Source organism: Arachis hypogaea, chromosome 16 (assembly GCF_003086295.3).
Source record: "Arachis hypogaea cultivar Tifrunner chromosome 16, arahy.Tifrunner.gnm2.J5K5, whole genome shotgun sequence".
Lineage (NCBI taxonomy): Eukaryota > Viridiplantae > Streptophyta > Magnoliopsida > Fabales > Fabaceae > Arachis > Arachis hypogaea.
This window is the reverse complement of record NC_092051.1, coordinates 37,101,940-37,118,647: the sequence shown is the minus strand read 5'-3', so window position 1 is coordinate 37,118,647 and position 16,708 is coordinate 37,101,940. Positions and strand designations below refer to the sequence as shown.

Below are 16,708 nucleotides of genomic sequence, written 5' to 3'. Positions count from 1 at the left end.
TTAAAGACCAGACAAGCCTAAAGATCATAAGAATTCTTAACCAATGGCTACATGGATTTTGTCCTAAAGAGTGCTGGGGACCAGCAATTTTTGTAATTTGTAGCTATCAATGATGTTTTTAATGGTGTAAAATTACTCACTCCTCTTTTGCTGGTTACATGCTGACCAAAATTTAATAAAGTTGCTAACCCCCTAGATTTTTTCTTTTGTCCTTCTTTAGTCTCCAATGAAAGGGACCTAATAGTGTCCACCTACAATAGGAGGTTTTTCACGCTAGGATCAGTTTCAGCTCCTGGTGGAGAATTTGGAGTGTTGGGTTTTGATTTTCAATCCTAGTGCTGGCTGTTCTACATTAACACTGAGTCGCTAAGTTTTATGATACCAAACCTCAGATAATTATAGATCACTTTCACCTTAAATATGAAGAGGGAAAAAGACAAAAAGAAAAATTCTCCATTTTCACAGGAAGCGACATTGATTACTTTTGTTAAACAAAATTTACAATTTCTGAGGAAACAATAATAGTTTATTGTTATATCTCTACTACTTTAAAAGGTAATCACTTCACTTGATTGGTGCAAGAATGGTATACAACAAAAGAAACAAGACAATTATAACTGCACCCCCAAGAGTGAAAGTGGGACTGTTCCAGAACTTGAGGTTTGATCTCTCAGTTCTCTTGATGGGATCAACCTCCTCAGAAATTGGGAATTCTGAGCGCCTAGGGTTCCAACTCACATACTTATCTGGTGAGAATCCAGAGAAGAGTGATTTTTTCCCTTGCTTCTTGAAATTTGACCATGCCTTGTCCCAGTCTCTTGAAGATTTATCACCTGCCACAAATAATACATAAACAAAACTCGTTATCAGATTTCAACATATTCAACAAAGGAAGGAAATATATCCTCCACTAACTTCCCTTAGTGACAGGTTAAAAGCTATATATATATACAAGCTAAGCTACACTCTAACTCGGTAGCTTGTCATAACTAACTAACTAACTAAATGCTTGCATTGATAACAACCATAGTAATGTACTTCTTCCATTTTTAAATGAGCAATGCTACATGGCCAACAAACGTATTTTAGATGTAAATACGGTATTGGCTAAACTCCAAACTCTAAATTTTACATCCTAAATTTTAAATTCTAAATCCTAAATCATTAATCCTAATAGTATAAAAATATAATGTTGGCCCAGAATATTGGTTAATGTTCATAAACAGTATTAACTCCCTAAACATTTATCTTTTCAAATATCCATGGATAAATTGGTAGATTACAGCCAATGTACACAACATAGCTGTTTGAAAATAGAGGGAGTATTTTAGGAATCGAAATTTTAGATCCATACATACTAGACTTTGGGAGGAACCAAATTACAATGAGAAATAGAGAGGGAAATACATTTAGGTGTCTTAAAAATAATTTTGTTAAGTTTCACTCCATATTCTTTATCTTCTAGAGGAACTAACATATACATATTGTTTGCGTAATTGCGTCGATATACATTATCTATTTTCAAACTAAAACTGAAACATATATTACTTAATTTAACAAAATAAAGATGTGAATGTGGCATAAGGTCTCTGGCAGCAATTAAATTTTGATCATGCGCCTACACAATATGAATATATGATGATATCAGCGAGTACCATTAATATCTCTAACATTTCACAACACACTATGAAATTTGAATCGTGCATTCAGAATTTTCAGATAAAAGGAATCAATAAGTGAAACAATCAAATTGCAAATAAATCTAAAAATTCAACATTAGAGAGACTCACAAGTGAAAAAGAACATGCAAAACGAACAACAATGGCAACTAGAATAGAGAAGTAATATACCATTATTGTTATTGTTATCAGCAGGGTTTCGTTGGGAGTCCCTTTTGGAAGAGACAAGTTTGAGAGGGGAAGAAGAAGAGGAGGAGGAGGAGGTTTGATATAGCAAAGAGAAGCGATGAGATATAAAATTTGGTAATGGGAATGGAAGGTGTGAATGGATGTAAATTTGCAATGGCATGATGCTATGGAAGATTCGAGTTAGTAAAGTCAAGAGTGCAGTTGCGAAACGAAGTGGTTGGAACTGAGAGGGTCATCGTGTCTTCCTTATCCCTTTTGCTTCCAACTGAAACAACAACACTTCACACGTGTCTCTTTACTCTTGTTAATTGTTATATGCATCAACGCTGTATGTAGTGAACATTCTCATATTATTTTGAATTTTTTGATGCTCTTATAAAATTAAGACGCATGACATACTACTAAAATAGTTTTTACTATAAAATTATATTTTTTATATGTGAATTAAATGCACTTTTTTATTTTCTTTTAAATTAAATTAAAATTAAAATTTCAATAAAATTTATTAAGAGAACTCAATAGAATTAAAAACATCAAATGTTAACAAATTTAAAAATCAAAATCTTAAAGATCTTATATTATATAAAAATTAAAAGCCTTGTTTGAGCACCATTTTCAAAAAAAAAATTTAATAATATTTTTAAAATTTTTTTTTTACAAAAATAAAAATAATTTTATATTTAAATATTTTATTTAAAAATATTTATTTAAAAGATAATATTATTTAGATACAAAAATATAAAAATATTTTTATAATAATAATATTATTTAAAAGCACATTTAATCATAAAAGAGTTTATTAATAATAATAAAAAAAATAATTAATTATACTAATTTATTTGATCTGATAATTACTCTCTTATATTGCTTATATTGTCTTTTATTTCTTTTATTATTTGAACATCTTCTTGTATTGGTTCTTCCCATTCATTAATTTTAGAATTTATTAATCTATTTTTTACAGTAGTGCTATTATTTTGATTGACTTGTAACAAAACAATATCTTCAAACTTTTATAAAATGCATATGTCATTAAAATTCATCATTTTTATAAAATTACGAAGGGTGAAACATACAATAATGATATCACGATGGGTTTTAAATTTGGCTTTTAATGACATGTTTTATAGTATCTTCCATCTTGTTTTATATACTCCAAAAGTCCTTTCAATTAGTGTTCTTAAACTTGAATGACAATAGTTGAACTTTATAATATTTGATCTAAAGTTTGGTGCTAGTTTAAATTGTGAAATACGATACCTTGTATGACGATGAGGTCCTAAGAATTCTTTAAAAGTTGGATAACCAGCATCAACTAAATAATATTACCTGAAATACATTAAAAAATATATAAAAATTAAGTCACATATTAGCATGAAAATGAATTTAACCTCAAAATAAACTTAAATGATATAACTAACCTTCTGGTGGATGTGAAAAATTTAATTTTTTTGTTCGAAGAGCATCCATAAAAATTCTTGTATCATGTGCAGAGTCTTCCCAACCAACTCATATAAATGTAAAACATGTATTGAAATTACATACAACCATTACATTTGTTGTAGTATTTCTTTTTCTACCAATAAATTACACTTACTCATCTTAATGAACATGAGCATATAGCATCTATAGCTCCAATACAATCTTTGAAATACGATCAATATTTATCATTATTTATAATATATTTAAGTGTCTCCAAAATTAAGATCAATAGGTCTAATTATGTTTTTTGACAATTTCTTCATATATGATAGGACATGATGAATTGACGAAATATAGTTTCATCTGAATGCTGAAATCGCACCTCCAACATTCTATAAAAAGTTTCTTGCCCAAGCATGTATAAGAATGTTGCTACCATTTCTTTTCCACTAATACCTCGTGTGGATTTCAAACCATAATTGAGAACTAAGTTATTGCATAAAACGGTTAAAAACTGATTTTCTCATTTTAAATTGTTCAAAAAATCGCATTTCATTCTCTTCCTTCAATTCTAATAGTCATTGATATTTTGATAGTTTTAAAGCCCTTTTCTCTTGTTTGAGGATATATCGCAAGTAATAATTGACAACTCAATAAATAATTAATATAGCAATTGACTCGTAATCTTTTTCATATTCTTCATATTAAGTATTATTATCTGTTTCATAATCACTCATCCCATATAATTTAAATTAACATGAAAAATAAGATAAGAAAACAAAAAATACTATCTATAATGTCATTATTAAATAAAAGTTTCAAAATATTTAAGACCTTCATTCTTAAACTTAGCAAATTCTGTATTAATCTATTTAAAATATTCAAAAGAATAAATATAAAAAATATCTAATAAATTTTATAAATAAAATTAATTTATGTATTATTTTATAATGCAAAATTAATATATCTTAATTTTATCATTCCACTAAAATTCAGAAGCTAACACTATTTTTTTTCATGATCGCAATCAAGATCAGTCTCTTGTCCAACTAATTTAGTCCATAATTAAAAATAAGATTTAAGAGTATTCCATCTATTTTTTAGTTGTCTCTATATATATAGGAGTCCTATTCTCTTTTTAATCTTTTTTTCTTAGATTTTTTCAACCAATTTTACTGAAATGTTTATTAGACTTATTACCATCTTGTATTTCTTTTACACAGATAGTTAAAATATTTTAATATTCTAATCATTCCATTTTGCTTTTACAATTTTTATTTCTCTTTCATTTATTGTATTCTTGTTTTTAATATTCACTTAACTAAAATTTTTTTTTGAATTTAATTTTGGAGTCATACTATATAATTTATAAATTATATCAAATTTTATAATATATAACGTTAATGAAACAAATTGTAATGTGAATAATAATAGTGAATATAATAACAAATCAAATAAAAATAAAGTAATGTGATAACAAACCAAACAAAAATCATGAATAATATAATGATGATAATAATAACAAAATGATAACAAAAAGAAGGAGTAAAAGAAAGCAATAATAGTAATGTAAAGCGTGTTGCACAATGTATATGTGAATGAACTAAAATAAACTATAGCAGGTGAATGAACAAAACGCTAAGAAAGGGTAAAACCGTAAAAGAAATAAGAACCTGATGCTTGTAGCTATTTAAAAACTAATTAAATGAATATAATTATATAAATAATTTATCTTTCAACAAAAAATTATATTCCATCGCATAATAATTATATGTTGTTTTAAATTAAAATTTTAAGTCTTTTTTTTGGATTTGACTCTGTACAGAACAAATGTAACCATGTAACAACAAATAATGTTGTCAGACCAACAATAATTTATTAAGGAGATGATATATCATATTTAATACGGTAATAGAAAAAATAATATTTTCATATAAATAAATATATGCAATTATGAAACACATAATGTAAGTTATGTTCATAGTTATTAATTACTACAATATAAAAAAAATTGTAAAAAAAATAAAAACAAAAATTTTTTTATCACAAAATAAACAACTTATCTCATCCAATGTTTAACATTCCATTATAATAATTTATTCTGGGTAGAGAGTTGAAAACCATTAATTACATATATACAGTTTTATCATATCTATTATTACATTTTTAATACATTTTTATTATGTTAAAAAGTTATTAAAATATTTTTTCAGCTTCTTTTACATCAATCCTAAAATTATTCTTCTGAATTTTAAAATTCAATTCTCTTAATCTCCAATCCTAATTAACTTATTATTTTCTTGTTAATAATAAAATATAAATTTACACAATTAATCACATGTCCCAAAAATAAAATAATAATGAGACATTGGTAGATCGCCAAAATTTTTTTTCAGTAGTAGAAATTTAGTACTCCTAAATAAAACAATTAAACATAGATTTAGATATGACCCTAGCCAATTAATTTGGTTTTGTCTCTTTTTTTTCTTTCTTTTCTATTTAGTCACCAAAAAAAAAAAATAAAACAATTAAACCTTGTCCCTCTAAAAAATTATAAACCTTATTAGACAAAGCTATAAACTAATAAAATCTCTTTCAAGGTTAATCATTCAATTTCCTTTAGAATCATTCTTCTAGTTTTTAAATTTTGGTAAGGAAAACAAATTAAATTTAGAAAAACTAATACTCCAATAAAATTATGGTAAATAAATAAAATTGAGAAAAAATAAAAAATAATATAATAGAAAATTCTAAACTTTTAAATGAAGAAAATTATTAAAGAATTTATTCAAACATAAATAGTGTCTCAACATAATATTTTTCTCAGTATAATATAATACTTTCAAACACAAAATAATAGCTAACTTAAATAAATATAGAATTTTACAAACTTATTTTCTATCATCTACAAAGGTAAAGTACTCCCTTCAACTAAAAATAAATAAAAATAATGAATATAGTTTTTTGCCCAGAAACATAATAATAAGAAAATTATATTATAGCATCTAAATTATATTCCTTTCGATGAATCAAACATACAATTACAGAATCTTACTGAACCTCAAATCTCATGATCTTCATACATAAAAGTAAGCAAAAAATTAAGATGATTAAATTATATTGTCAATCAACTCCCAAAACTATATGAGAATTGATAATGAATGAAATTATTTCCTCCCACTCCAAGGTCTCTTCCTTCACCACAACAGATTTTGACTTATTAAAATCTCCACCCACATTCTAAAACATTAAAAGAGTTCAACCATAGGATTAGTATGAATCATAATATAAGAGAGAATCAAAACATTGAGTTAAAGCAATTATGAATTTTTTGTTGTAGGCTCCGATATCCTCCTCATATGCTAGTCTGTTCTTAGCATTTGCCTTAGCTTATGGAGTTTTTTTCCTGAAATATGATAATATAATGAATTATAGACTAAATCGTAGCGGAAATAATTGTTAATCGAAGAGAAAAGAATAATAAAAGAGAATTAGAGAACAAGTTTGCTTTTTTCACAGCATTGGACATAGACTTCCACCTAGCACCACCAATTTTTCCAACCTAATCGGATTTCAAGAAAACATTAGTCTATCAGAATAGTTAACAGCATTGAAAATTTGAAATATCAGAGAACAGAAGAAAAACAATAATAGAAAATAAATAGATAACAAAAAAATTTAATTCGAAGAGCTTGATTACATGGAATCGAAAATAGGAAGAGCTTTTCATTGGATTTAATTGGTGCATTAAGAATCCAGAACCAAGAGCAATGGTATCGTGTTCTAGTCCTTCGATCCTGCATTCTTGATTATTCTAAACAAAATCGAAATAAAATTTCACCTTGTTTTAACAATAAACACGTGAAAGAATACAATTTGAACATTATTTGGGAAGAGTGGATCAAAGAGTTGAATAATCAAAGGAAGCAAAAAAATAGAGAATTGTTGTTCGAGGATTTTTGCATTGAGACCGAATTATACTGAACCAAATCCACACCTATTATAACATATACCTTTCGGGTGTGAAAATTTCAAAGAGAAAGCTGAGGGAATCAAAACTCTCTAGTAAAGAATAAAAACAATAAATAAAGCTCGAAGTATATTCCATTAAATATCACCAACTTAAAAGAAAAATTCAAAGAAGAGGAGTTAGTATATACGTACCAATTTGTTTCTTCTGTGGTTGAGCCTTATGCGGAATTAAAATTGAAACTCAAGGTTTGGTTCTGTATTTTTGTGTGAAATCAAAAGAAAGAAAAAACTTTATGAGATGGAAATGAATGAATTGGAAAATGAAAAAATGGGAATTGCGAAAGAGCAAGAGTGAGGAAAAAATAGCACATATTAATATGATTGGAGAAATAGCAATATATAGATAATATTAGTGATGAGCAAAAAATTAAATCACAAAAACAATATTAATGTATTCATATACATTCAAAATTCGGATCACAAAGGATAATTAAGGATATGGAAATCACATTTACAAATGATTTGGTAAATTGCAAAAAAAAAAAGGTAAAATAATTATGAGATTATTATTATTTGAAAAGAATACAAAAAAGTAGCAATTGGGTAAAAAATACCTAAATACTGTATAGCATAATATCCTTGAGGGGAGAGGAACGGTTCTGCGTTGCGAAGGTAGCGGAGTGTGCTTCACAAATAAGATCACGTAAAGCTGCTGAAGATCACGAAATCCACGGTTGAATAATCGGAAAGGGATGAAATAAAGCATGAAGAAGAATGTGAGATCTCACTGCTATGTTCTTGAACTCTACTGCATATCCATCACCATATCCACCACCACGAACTCCACTGCCACCACCACTGCCATAGCCTCGTTCACCACCATAGCAATGTTTAGTGGACTCCATGTGATGACCAAATCGGCACCACGTTCTTGATTCCTAGGTGCGGCACCACGTTGATGCCGCGTTCTTATCGCCGCTTACAGATCGAACAACGGTTTTATTATGATCTGCAGTTCTAGCCTTGTAGCCATATGCTTCAAGATTCTCCTTTTCCCTTCTGCATGCTTGACCATCTTCTTGTTCCATCCTAGATCCAGATGCTAGACTGCTAGAGTGAGGAGCAGACAGAATTAGAAAATTAATTTATATTCAATTTTAGATTCCAGATCAAAATTTAAATTTTGAAATTTCATCCTCCTTGATGAATCTTATTCGTATAAAAAGACAATGAGAAAAAAAAAACCATAGATGAAGCCAAGTCTCGCTGCATGTGCTCTATGCCTGCCGCTCAGTTCTTTCTCGGATCTACTCTCTTCTTCCTCCTCTGTGCCTACCACCACCACATTCCACCACGAACATTGCAACCACCACCGCCAAGCCTCTTCTAGGAACTGCCAACTGCCATCACCGTCGGTTTGCTGCCGAATCTCATAATCATCACTATTGATCATCTCGGCAGTCTCACATAACGACACCGCAACACTATTTTTGTCCTCATCTGAAGCCTGGATAGTGGGTGGAAGAGACCCATCTCCACGGGTTATAAATTAAAGGGGGTAAGGTAATGCATATGATGTATTTATCTAAGAATTTAAAATTTGAAAAATAAGTAAACCTCTCTGTGTGTGTTTTACTTCTAGTTTAATGAGTAAAGGGGAATATATCATTAAAATTTGAATAAAAAGAAAGATTAATGAAATTGATATAAGGTGAAAAAATTAGAAAATAGGTTAAAAACAAAGAAGATGATTAGATGAAATGAAGAACTGAAGGAGTGAAAAGAGAATAAATTTAAAATTTGAATTTAGCATGGTGTGTGTATGAATGCCTGCATGATAGAAATTAGAAAGAACATCACATATAGCATAATATCATTGGAAGAGACCGTGTTGTAACTTGTAAGTAGTATGATGATGGTATATGGATATACATGTCATAAACAGTAACACTCCATCTGAGAAGCTTGACACGCTGAAATTTCACTAACTTGAAAATTCTCTATTAGAAGAATAGTATTAGATTAGATATGTTGTTCTTGGGCGGATCCCGCTCCTAAACATAAGGGATATATATATATATATATATATATATATATATATATATATATATATATATATATATATATATATATATATATATATATATATATTAGTGAATCATTTTAGATTTTTTATTTTTTTATATTTTGATACTAGTGTTTTTTTATATCGTTATATATGATTATATTTTATATCAAATCATTAAAGATTTTATCTTAAAATATTACATGATTTGGATATTAATATAGTACATTCATCAATAAAAAAAAAAAGAGATAAAAGATGTCTTTTCAAAATTTTAGTAAGAATATTTTTGTTTATCAATGATTACAAAATATTTTTTTTAAAGAAAAAAGATCTATTAAAAAAGATGTAAATTATAACTTCTCAAAAAGATATTTTTTTTAGTATTTTTACTTTTACTACTAGAAATTTGCTAAACACACTAAAAAATAAAAAAGATCTTTTTCATTAAATTTTTTTTATCAAGATAATGACATCCAAACAAACACAAACCCTAATTTTTTACTGTGTTTTTAAAAGGAAACAGCGTCCATTTATTTAGATAACTAGGTCAACAACTGCGTATAGAGAAAATAAGTGTATTAGAATAGAAGAGAGAAAGAGTTATTTACTCTCCATTTTGATAAAACTCTCTATAAAAATTCTTAATGTATGTTGATGAGCGAAAAGTGAAGCTCACGGATATCGACAAGTATACTGGATCGTTCAAGCAATACTACGATGAGTGGATATCGTTCCCACGAGGATTAAAGGATTGAACATGCAAATATCGAATTAAATTACTAATTAGATCAAATAGAACATGGAGTTAGTGATCGTTGAAAACCCTAGAATGCATGAATGCTTGGTAACTTGAAAGTTGAATGCTTCGGATAGTGGTTGTTGAATTGAAAGAAATGAGGAATGTCTACGGTTTCAAAGATGTTCATGTCCTCAAGAGAATTAAACCTTGTTAATCTAATTCTAAAGTTTGCAAATCTCTGTTCACGATGAATCTAAAGTAATCAATTTCTGATGTCTCGACTCTTCGGTTTCTCTTTAATTAACCAACCGCCAATGTCTTGGTTGGTCGATTAATCAAAGAGGTTAAGTTCAATAATCCAATTATGTTTCTCATGAGAAAACACAATTTTCGAGAATTATCCTAATCTGAATTATATGTCATGTATTCAAAACTGGGGTAGTAAAAAATTATGTATTGTGTCGCTCACTTAGAAAACCACTACATCTAGTTGATTTAGAAAGCCATGTGAAAGTTTTCAAGCACGATTTAAAAATTAGTTCTGTCGAATCAGTTAACAGATCTAAAATAGGATTAGCACATCTGTCAATGCTACTAATCCTTTATTGATAAAGAATGAAACACTCAATCATAAACGGATTAATGCAAATCTTGAAAACAAAAGAAAACTTAGATTAATAAACCATCGAAATATGAAAAAAGCTCCTAACCCTTTGACAAATATTTAGTCGCTCATAGAGGAATTGAAAAGAAAAGAAAAGAAGAAGAAGAAGAAGAAGAGTGATACGTGAGGGATCTGAAGATCCTCCCCAGATGCCCTTCTCTGTGAGCAATTTCACTTATTTAAATCCTAGGTTTTCTAATAATTCAAATTTAAAAACAAAATCTTTATTTTATCCTTTAGGAAGATTAAGATAACTAATAATAATTTAAAAATCCTAATCAAAACTAATTCAAATCAAATCCTATCTTATAGAATCTTTCATAATCTCAACCAAAATTACATCTTTTAGGGGAGAATGGGCTTCAATTGGTGTGTAGGATGATCTTGGGCATGTACTGGGCTGTCTGGGCATGCCACGCAGCTTTCTGGGCGCTGATTTTTTAGCCGGAAAGATGAGGGTCGTTTGCAGCTCAAACTAAATGTCCACTATAGACATATACATATTGTTTCAAAACTCTAGATGTTAGATTTCTAACGTCACTTGAACCACCTCATTTAGACTTCTTTAGCTCAAGTTATGGTCACTTGAGTGTGAAGAGGTCAGAACTGACAGCTTTGCAAATTCACTCCTAGGGGTTGTTTTCTTTCAAGTGTGGCACGCCAGCTCCTTGTCTTGGATAAGGTGCGGCATGCCCCTACCTAGGCGTGGCACGCCAGTGTTTCATGGTTCATGGTGTGGCACACCCTTGTTTGGCTCTCCAGCAGGACGTGTCATGCCTCATCCTCCCTTGTCTCTTCGGTCTTGGGTACATGGCTCCTAATTTTTTATGCAATGCTTTGCCTCTTGATTAACCTCCCTTTACTACTTGATTTGCCTTCCTTTTAACTGTATTTCCTTGAAAATACTTAGCAAACACGTTAGTAGCAAAAGATAACTAAAAGTAATGAGATTAGAAGCTGAAACTATAATTAAACTTAAGAATACAAGAATTAAAAATAAGAAAAACGTCAAAAATATGAACGCATCATAACACTAAACTTAAAACTTTGCTTGTCCTCAAGCAAAAAGAAAAGAAAAGAATTGAATTGGTGAAGAAGAATTGAATCTCTTTAAAACTCATGTCCATGTTGATAATGGGGTTTACTAACCTTGTGATCATAAGCGGATTCTCTTCTTTCTTCTTTCTTAATGAATCTTGAAATATTGGGAGTGAAGACTTGAATTTTCAAATATCGATATCCAGAGCCTCTTTGGACTTCTAAATGTTTTGTCTCAAGGCGGGTCTTGATTGTGGAATTTTGATCAATAATCTCGAACTAGTTGGCCCAAGTTACTGGATGCTGAAGCACCCCTCAGATCTAATCACCCAAGCCTGTCCTTGAATAATCAACACCACAGACACATAATTGGGCTCTTTAGCCATTAATGCTCAGAGCTTTTCAACTTTGATTTTCTTTTGATCTTTTCATTGTTCTTTCTTTTCTTTGCTGTTTCTCTTCTCTCTTTTTCTTTTTCACTTTGATCTAAGGATTTTTTTTTTGTTCAGAGGTCTCATAATGCTTCTCTAAGCCTCTGTTCATGAAAAATCAATCATCTCTTTCATTCAAGACCATTCACTTGTCATTACATTTTTTGGAATATCATCACAAGTTTATTCACCACCACTTTTCATACGAGGACTTTATCTAGTAGATTCAACTTTACTTCATCAAGTAATCCTTCTCATGATGATTGGAAGGCTCGAGGATTGATAAACCCAAATTTTGTGGTTTATCTTGTGCTTAATTTAGGAAATTTTTTCAACTTATTTCACATTTATTCAATGAAATAGCATGCTTTTGTAATTCTCCCTTATTTGTGCTTAAGAGTTAAAAACATGCTTTTTGGGCCTTTAACTAGCTAAATTTAATTCACTTTGATTTCATTCGATGCCTTGATATATATGTTTGTTGAGTGATTTCAGATTTATAAGGCAAGTATTGGATGGAAGAAGTGAAGAGAAAAGCATGCAAAGTGGAGAATTCATGAAGAAATGAGCATTTGGGAAATTCAAGGCCACGCGCACGCGTCATCCTGACAAACCCCAATTTGACGGTTTGTTTTGTATTGATTTTTGGGGATTTTATCACCTTTTACCCATATTTATTCAAGAAATAGCATGGTTTTGTATATTCTCCTTTAATTGTGCTTGAATGTGAAAACATGCTTTTTAGGACTCAAAATAGCTAAATTTAATTCACCTTGATTCTATTAGATGCCTTGATATGTTTGTTAAGTGATTTAAGGTTTAGGAGGCAAAGATTGGATCAAGGGAATGAAGAAAGAAAGCATGAAAAGTTGGAGAACTCATGAAGAAATGGAGGAATCGGAAAGCTGTCAAGCCGACCTCTTCGCACTTAATCGGCCATAACTTGAGCTACAGAGGTCCAAATGATGCGGTTCCAGTTGGGTTGGAAAGCTAACATCCGGGGCTTCGAAACGATATAAGATTTGCTATGGTTGAACCACGTATGGTGGCACGCACGCGCAAAGTACGCGCACGCGCCGTTGCTGCCACCTAGTTCACTTAAAGCAAAACGTGGCCAACGAATTCTAAAGCCTTGTGGGCCCAATCCAACTCATTTCTGATGCTATTTAACCCAAGGAGTGAAGAGGGAAACAGATGTTAGTTATCATTAGTTTAGTTTTAGCTTAGTTTTAGTAGTTAGAGTTAGTTTCTAGAGAGAGAAGCTCTCACTTCTCTCTAGAATTAGGATTAGGTTTAGTTCTTAGATCTAGATTTTAATTCATCTTCTTCTACTTCTATCTTCTCAATTCCTTGTTGTTACATTCATTCTTCTTCCATCTTTTTGTTGTAATTTCCTTTATGTTGTTCTTGCATTTTGTTGTAGATCTACTTTTGTTCCTTCCTTTCTCTTTCAATTCAATTCAAGGTAAATCATAATAATTGTGTTCATTTGATTTGTTGTTGTTTAATTCCTTGCAAATTGAGTAGTGTAGATTTACTTTTCTTGCAATTTTACTATGCTTTCCTTTTATGCCTTCCAAGTGTTTGATGAAATGCTTGGTTGGATTTTAGAGTAGAGTTTTATGTTCTTGGCTTGGAAAGGTAACTTAGGAACTCTTGAGTTACTAATGTCCAAGTAATTGATGATTGGGATTCATTGACTCTAGTTCTCACTAATTGAATTAGTGGAGAGTTAGGACTTATGGACTAGGGTTGATATAGCTCATTTGACTTTCCTTTACTACTAGTTAGAGGATGATTTAATGAGATTAATCCTTGCCAATTCTCGTATTGTGGTTAGTGATTAGGATAGAGATCTTTGACCACCAACCCTTGCCAAGACCTTTTTAGCCATTAGTTTACTTTCTTACCATTTATCTTTCATGCTTCATATCAAAACCCCAAATATAACTCACAACCGATAACAAGACACTCCATTACAATTCCTAGGGAGAACGACCCGAGGTTTGAATACTTCGGTTTATAGAATTTAGGGGTTTGTTACTTGTGACAAACAAATTTTTGTATGAAAGGATTATTGTTGGTTTAGAAGCTATACTTTACAACGAGATTTCAATTGTGAATTCTAAGCCACACAAAAATCCGTTCGTCAAAATGGCGCCGTTGCCGGGGAATTGCAATGGTGTTATGTTATTGGTTATTGTACATATGTGAATAGTGTGAATATCTTGCTTTTTGCTTTATTTGCTAGTTGTAGAATTTTATTTCTCTTATTTTCCATTATCTTTTGATTTTTGTTTTCTCTTTCCATTATGAATTCTCATTTTGGCTATGAGTGTGATTACAACTATGTTGTAGGTGATGAGGACTATAATGGAGATGTGTATCAAGGATGGGACAATCAAAGGTGGGAAGAGCCATATGCTTATGATCAATCATCATGGCAACAACCCCCACCAATGCACTATGAGGAAGAGCCATTCTTTGATGCATATCAATCAAATGGCTATGGTGGATCTCCTTGTGATTTTCAAGAACCACCACCATATGCCTATGAGTCATATCCTCAACATGAACCTCAACCACACTCACAAGCCTATTTTCAACAAACACCTCCATATGACCATGATCCTTACCTACCATACCAACCTCCTTTTGAACCATATGAGCCATACATGGAACCACAATTCCAAGATTACTACTCCCAAGAACCACCTCAATACACACCACCACCTTACCAAGAAGAACCACCTTCCTATAATGAACTCTTTCTCCAAGACAATGAACCCTCTTATCCACCCCAATTCTCAATGGATGAAACCCTTAGCCTTATACTTCAAGGGCAAGGAGAAATGCAAAGGGAGACACTAGAATTTATGGCTACCTTGACCAAGGTAGTAAGCATTTTAGCCTCCCAATGCTTGAGCACTCAAAGCACTCCCATGGTCACATGTGGAGAACCAATTAAAGAGCATAGCATGAAGGAAAGATTGGAAACTCCGGTGGAAAAGGAGGAATGCTACTTTGTGTTAGAACAATTGGAGGAGCCTATGATTATTAAAGAAAAGGAAGAAGTGGTTGAAGACTTAGGAGATGCGGAACCTCCATGGGAAGCTAAAATCAAAGAAAATCCCTCCAAGAAGAGTAAATTTGATGTTGAGGAGGAATGTGCACAACCTCCGAGGCATATTCTATATGAAGACTTGGAGAGAATGAAGCAAGAATTGAGTTCCCTTGGTGATGAAGATCATGCACCCAATCTTCTTGGTGAAGAATCCTTTGAATTTGAAGAACCTTCTCCCAATGAATTTAAAAGTGATGTGGAGGTAGATTTCTCTCAACCTCCCATTTATGACTTGAGTGATGTTGAAGAGTTAGAGGAAGTTGATGAACAAAGGATTGAAAATGAAGAAGTTTATGAAGAGATGGAGATTGACAAGGAAGCAAACAAGGGAGTAGAGCTTGCAAGCACATTGGAGATACCTCTCCCCAAGCCACCACCATCTATTCTCTCATTCAAGTGGGTAAATTCCTTATACTTAAGCTTTGTTATTCCCCTTGAATATGGTTTGCTTGAGACGGATGGTCAACTTAGAAAAATTAGTGGCTTTAGGAGTAAAAAGGAGATGGTTAGTGGTTGGAAGCATCCTTCTAGGTTCATTATGGTCACATGTACAAAGCTTGATAGCAAAGGTTGGTGTATAACTAGAGTACATGGGTCTAGAAGGATGTTTAGTCACTTTGTTGAGAATTCACCTTGCTCACCACCCACATGGATTAATGATAATCAACTTGGAGATGGGTGTGAAGACAAAATATGGGATCCGGGAACACATGAGGATCAACATTGGGAGCCCATGGTTTGTGAAGAAATCCATCAAAGCTTGGAGATATTAATCTTGAATGATGGAGCTTATTGGAAGTCCAAGTATTGGTGGAAGTTCCAAGATGAGTACAAGCACAAGCCACCTTGAGAGAAGCTCCCCATAAGTCCAACTTAAGGACAATAAACAAAAGTGCTAGGTGGGAGACAACCCACCATGGTAAAATCCTTTCATTTTCTCTTTTGTATATATTGGTAGAATTAGCTTAATTTCATGTTTTGTTTAGTTAGTTGAGTATGTTTGGTAGTTTAAGTATGTTAACTAAGGTTTTATGGTGTTTTGGTAGCTGTTTGGAGGTTTGGAATGCTTGGATTGGTGCAAAAACATAGAAATTTTTTTTTTGAAAAACAGAGCACCATCCACGCGTACGCGTACATGGCGCGTACGCACACTTCCAGCATTTTCGACCATCCACGCGCGCGCGCCATGCGTGCGTACGCGTTGATTGGGAAGTTCCAACCTCCATACATTTTCCAGAGAGTTATGCCCACGCCGCGCCAACGTTGTGCCTTTGGCACAAACCTATTTGCGCGCTCGCGCACATGACGCGTACGCGTCACTCTCGAAATAAGCCATCCGCGCGCGCGCGACATGCGCGCGTACGCGCGGATTTCCTTCCTTC

General features: G+C 31.7%; 1 protein-coding gene across 1 annotated transcript; it reads right to left on the bottom strand.

Moving 5' to 3' along the window:
• Positions 1-456: 456 nt before the first annotated feature.
• Positions 457-2,217, bottom strand: LOC112759068 (uncharacterized). Its single transcript, XM_025807898.3, has 2 exons — positions 1,851-2,217; positions 457-833 (listed from the first exon to the last, which is right to left on the bottom strand). Exons 1-2 carry the CDS (start codon positions 2,026-2,028, stop codon positions 565-567), a joined length of 447 nt encoding a protein of 148 aa, XP_025663683.1. The 5' UTR covers positions 2,029-2,217; the 3' UTR covers positions 457-564.
• Positions 2,218-16,708: the final 14,491 nt, after the last annotated feature.

What these genes read in the sequence shown, in the direction of transcription:
- LOC112759068 (XM_025807898.3), bottom strand. Translation starts at nt 2,028, where the DNA reads ATGCCATTGCAAATTTACATCCATTCACACCTTCCATTCCCATTACCA. An exon ending in TGATAACAATAACAATAATG is followed by an intron (nt 834 to 1,850) that starts GTATATTACTTC and finishes TATTTGTGGCAG; the next exon opens with GTGATAAATCTTCAAGAGAC.